At 48.7% G+C, this 4,934-nt stretch overlaps 1 protein-coding gene across 1 annotated transcript in view; it reads right to left on the reverse strand.

The window, feature by feature from the left end:
- Positions 1 to 1,520: 1,520 nt before the first annotated feature.
- TMPRSS13 (transmembrane protease, serine 13) overlaps positions 1,521 to 4,934 on the reverse strand; it is a 26,255-nt gene continuing 22,841 nt past the window's right edge. The window contains exons 10-12 of the mRNA XM_006890879.1: positions 2,695 to 2,837; positions 2,380 to 2,532; positions 1,521 to 1,547 (exon numbers count right to left, since the gene is read on the reverse strand). Of these exons, the coding sequence (XP_006890941.1) occupies positions 1,521 to 1,547; positions 2,380 to 2,532; positions 2,695 to 2,837 (323 nt within the window). The remainder of the gene's footprint in view (positions 1,548 to 2,379; positions 2,533 to 2,694; positions 2,838 to 4,934) is intronic.

A 4,934-nucleotide genomic window follows, 5' to 3' on the forward strand; every position in this document is an offset into this window, starting at 1 on the left:
CCCTGCTAGGGGGGGCACTGTGGACATGAACATTTCCTCCCCTCCTATAATCAGTGAAAGCAGCCCCATCACTCTCTCCCCCCGGCCCCTCTAGCCAACCCTTTAGGGGCAGCCTTCACCTCCACCCCCACCCTGAGCACTGTGCATAACCACAGTGCCGGTGGCTAGGCTGGCCCTGCCTGCAGGAGTCATAGCACCACGAGGGGCACCTAAAGGACCAAGGCAGGTGAGGAAACTGAAGACAAGCAGGTGGACAAGGGAAAAGGCTAGGAAGACTCCCACCTTCAACTAGTGAGAAGGCCAAAAACATGGAGATCTTGCGGAAATAAGACCAACTCAGATTCTTTAAGAAGGACTCTCTGAAAGGCTTGGGGACAGTGTTAATCATCTTCCTTTCCATGGCCATTTCCCTGCAAGTGCTGTATTTCAGGAACAATGAGAAAAGTGACAGTTGGAGAAGGCTGAGAGGAAACCCCACGGTGCCATGAGCCACAACAGTCCTTGAGTATGAAAGATGCCTGTCCACTCAGATTTCCCAGGGAGCCTGGAATCTAAGCAGGGCAGCAAACCTCCTGGTTTCTTCACCTCCTGGTTCCAGCCCACAGAGGCAGCAACAGTATATAGTGTATGGCTCTCTTTGTCCAGGACCTGCTTGCCAAACGAGGATTCCCAAATGAGGATTCATTTCCCTGAGTATTGCAAAGGGCCCCAGAGGCCAAACCAGTGTGAGAGATGTGTAAAGTCTTTGTCTGGTCCCATGGCCTGGAACATTCCACTGCATAGAGCAGCTCCCATTCAATCCCTTGAAGTTCTTGAGATGATTGATGTAGCTCTCAAGTTTTCTGGATTTGGGGTGAGAATCTTTAAAAATATAACTCTTTCCATGTTTTAAATATAAAAAAAAAATGAAATAAACCACAGCAACTTATGACCAAACCAATCCAGTTAGACCTGTTCAGTCACCAGCCTGGACAGCCACAGCCCAGCTCTGACATCCAAGGCACCAGCAGGAGGTCTAAGAACAGGATCCCTGTAACACCACTGGAAACATCTTTCCAATAAGGACAGTCTAGGCACCCAGATGCTGGTACTCCCAGGCAACCTGTTGATCCATCTGGTACAGCAATGCGCCCAGATTGCAGATTGGTCTAGTCATTAAGGCAAGAATTGCCAGTGTCACCTTCCAGGCCCTTCTCTGAACTGTTTGGTCTCCAACCTCTTCATGCAACTACAGACTGTCATCCTTTGTGGAGATATTCACAGTGCCCAAACAAGTAGCTTCAGGTGATTTCCAGTTTGGAACCAAGATTATCTGGAGAGCTGGCTCCTCTCCTGGTTTCTGAAGAAGATGGGAGCAGTCTCTCTTTCTTGCCCTTACACACACACACAAACAGAGCAGTGGAGATGTCTACAAAGAGGTGCCTGGATGCCTTTATCCCAGATGATATTGTAAATGGTCCAGTCCCTTCAGCCAGAGTCTTCCCAGCAGACCTTGCAGTGAAGTGGGCCAGGACAGCTCCTTAGGATTTCCGGAAGCGCACCTCCCGCTGAGGAAGAGGACAGGGAGATGGGGTTAGTGCGCACGGGGTGGGATGAGAACACAGAAGGGAAGGACTGAAATCCAGCTCCCTATCATCTGATGGCAACCCCTGGGCAGTGTAATGGTTCATGTGCCTGGCTGCTAACTGAAATCTTGAAGGGTCAAATTCTCCCCATAGGACCCTGGGGTCTGGTGGTCTGTTCCTGAAAAGCCAGCCTGTGCAAACGCTGTGGCTCACAGTCATATTCTGACTGACCAAGGGTCATCACGAGTAAGAGAGGACGAAATGGAACTGGGACTCAGGAAAGGGCAGCCGCAGATGGGAAAGACGGAAGAGGTTCTGAGGGACCCAGCATGCAGGACCTGCTCCTGTGGCCTCATCTGACCTCTCGGCCATTCTGCCCTTGCCCTTTGCAGAGAAGTGAGCACCAGGGCAGTCATTTCACAGCTGAAAGGCAGCAGGTTTAGGCTGAGCTGGGTCAGCAGAGTGGAGAGCGGAGTTAGACACCCCTCTCTTGATGCTAGCTCCCGACTAGACCAGCTTCCTGCCAAGGAGGAGGAGACATCCTACCATTTAGAGGCCCACATGAGCCCACAACGTGGACAGCACAGGGTCGAGGCTACTCTTTTCCTGAGTGCTGCTCTGAGGAAAAGAGAAGCAAGGGCAGCTGGGATTCACAATAGGCTCCACATCTGACATCTTTTCTGTCCTGGTTTTCTCCACCTTCTAGACACCCCTGAATGTGAAGGGTAGGGGCTTCACTGCCCAAGGCCCTGGGAAGTCCTATTTCCAGTCCTCTTCTGGATATGCCAACTTTGAGCGCTACCAAGCAGCTCACCTCCATCTTACTGTAAATCCAGGGAAGGACTTCTGTCACTTTGGTGTACACACCGGGTTTGTTTCTCTGGCCACAGCCTGTACCCCAGCTGGTGACTCCAGTCAGGTACCAGCGGTTGTTCTGCTCGCAGACAAGAGGTCCCCCGCTATCTCCCTGTTGGGGGGTGGGAGGGTAAAGAATGAGAACATTAGAAGGGCAGGAAAAGTGGTCCTTGTGTAGGGAAGGAGGGGGTACCTAGTTCTCACTCCAACCCAACACCCCAGCCTCTACCACTTCCCAGGTTCCGGAACCCTTGTTCCCCAAGGAGCAGCCTACCTGGCAGGAGTCTCTGCCTCCCCGCAGGTCTCCAGCACACATCATCCTTGGAGTGAGGTAACTGTCATAGACTAAGTAGTCATTGCACTTCTTGAAGTCGATGAGGTTGACCTGCACCTCCCTGAGGAAAGGGGATGTCTTATCTTCAGGGAGGAGGGGTTCAGGAAAGAAAGGATTGGAGGAGAGTGAGACTCTAGGCAGGTTCATGGGCTCCAGACTCCTGGCCTTCTGGGCCCAGAGGGCAGCATTTCTGAGCCTGGTCTCAGGCCCTATGTTAGATCCCAGGACATATGATTATATACTCTCACACCACAAACAAACTCACTACGTGTGGAATAGATGTGTGCACTGCATATTATCATCACCCGTACACACATGGACCAGCCCACAAGCCTGCCAGGCTACCTTGCACTTCACACAGCCTTTTCTGTGTTAGAAGCAGCATCAGTTCATTGGTTTTCAGTAACTATGTCTCCTACTCTGTGTTATGGAGATGACACAACCCTGCTTGCTGAAACTGAGGAGGACCCAAAGCACTTGCTGAAGAAGGTCATTAACTGCAGCCTTCAACACGGATTGAAGCTCAACATCAAGAAAACAAAGATTCTCACTACTGGGCTGATTAGCAGCATCATGATGGATGATGAAGAGATTGAGATTGTTAACAGCTTTAATTTGCTTGACTCCACAATCAACACTCTTGGTAACAGCAGCAAGGAAATTAAAAGATAAATTGAGTTGAAAGAATTTGCTGTCAGAGATCTCTCCAAAGTACTGAAGAGCAACAATGTCAATCTGGAGACTAAGGTCTGCCTTATTCAGGCCATAGTCTTTGCAGTTACTTGCTATGTATCTGAAAGCTGGACAATAACTAGGAATGATAGAAGGAGAATTGATGTCTTTGAGCTGTGGTGCAAGAGAAGAGTATTGAGTATACCATGTACTGCTAGGAGAACAAACCGGTCAGTCCTAGAAAGGGTGAGACCAGGCTGCTCCTTGGTGGCAAGGATTCTGAAGCTTTGTCTGACATACTTTGGACATGTTGTAAGGAGGGACCAGTCGTTGGAGAGGGATGTCATGCTTAGGCTTAGGAGGGTGGAGGAACAGCACAAGAGAGGAAGACTCTCAATGAGATGGATTCATTCAGTGACTAGGGTAATAGGGGTAGGTGCATCAAAGACAATAAGATTAGCACAGGATAGAGCAGAGTTTAGGGTTGTTATACATAGGGACGCTATAAGTCACAGGTGACTTGATGGCACATAACAACAACAATGTCTCCTAATACAGAGAGCGGCTATGAAGCTACTTGCAGATAAGGAAAATCAGGCCAAAGAAGTGATTTGCATAGAGTTAGACAGCAGTTAGGAATGTCAGAATAAGGGCCCCTCCCAGGCTGCTCTTTAGCCACCATCCTGAGTGCAGGAAAACCAGTGCACGCACCCAGAGTGGCCTGCCTCTCCCACCCAGCAGGCAGCCCAGCCAGGCCTGAGATGTCCCTGATAAACAGAAACTGTCTTTTATGCAAATAGTAAACATATCTTCCTCTTTAGTTCCAATCTTGCAGTTGTCCTCCGACACATTTAAGTGAGCTATGTCAGTATACGTGTGAGCTCATTATTTCTGTAGGTGTGTTATTTGTGAAGAAGATACACAAATATCACAGAACCAAGAAGAGGGCCACTCTGTGACCACGTGAAATGAGGAAAACTAACAAGAAAACGAAGATCCATACTCACTTCATAGCTTTCTTAAACACAGACGAAAGCAAGATCACTGTGTAAATCACACAACATGGAACATGGGTAACGGCTGCTTCTTTACCCTTTCCAGCTTTATTTAGCCTCTTTCTTGTTATAATTGTTAAGATGACAAATCAGAATTAATTATGGTTACTGACAGCATCCAATCTAGGAAAAACATCTACTACTCCTTTGAACTCCAAATCGCCTAAAGCCTAATGAGATGCCAAAGGTGCTCCAAGGCATGTCTTCCCCCTCAGAGCAACTGTAAATCAAGTTTCTTCAACAACAAATGTTTTCTTGATGGTCTTGTCTCAGGTGTCAGACCAAATGCCTTGCCATATCCATGGAGACACACATGTGCGTGCACACACAAACACACCCAAGTCCATGAGCCTATATACCTAAGCTCTTGTCCATATACCCCAATGTTTCACCCCCATGTTCTCCAGACATACACATGTGCACACAAGCACACACACACACACACACACACAC

The sequence above is a fragment of the Elephantulus edwardii genome, unplaced genomic scaffold (genome assembly GCF_000299155.1).
Source record: "Elephantulus edwardii isolate Elephantulus edwardi_28Jun2011 unplaced genomic scaffold, EleEdw1.0 scaffold00093, whole genome shotgun sequence".
Classification (NCBI taxonomy): domain Eukaryota; kingdom Metazoa; phylum Chordata; class Mammalia; order Macroscelidea; family Macroscelididae; genus Elephantulus; species Elephantulus edwardii.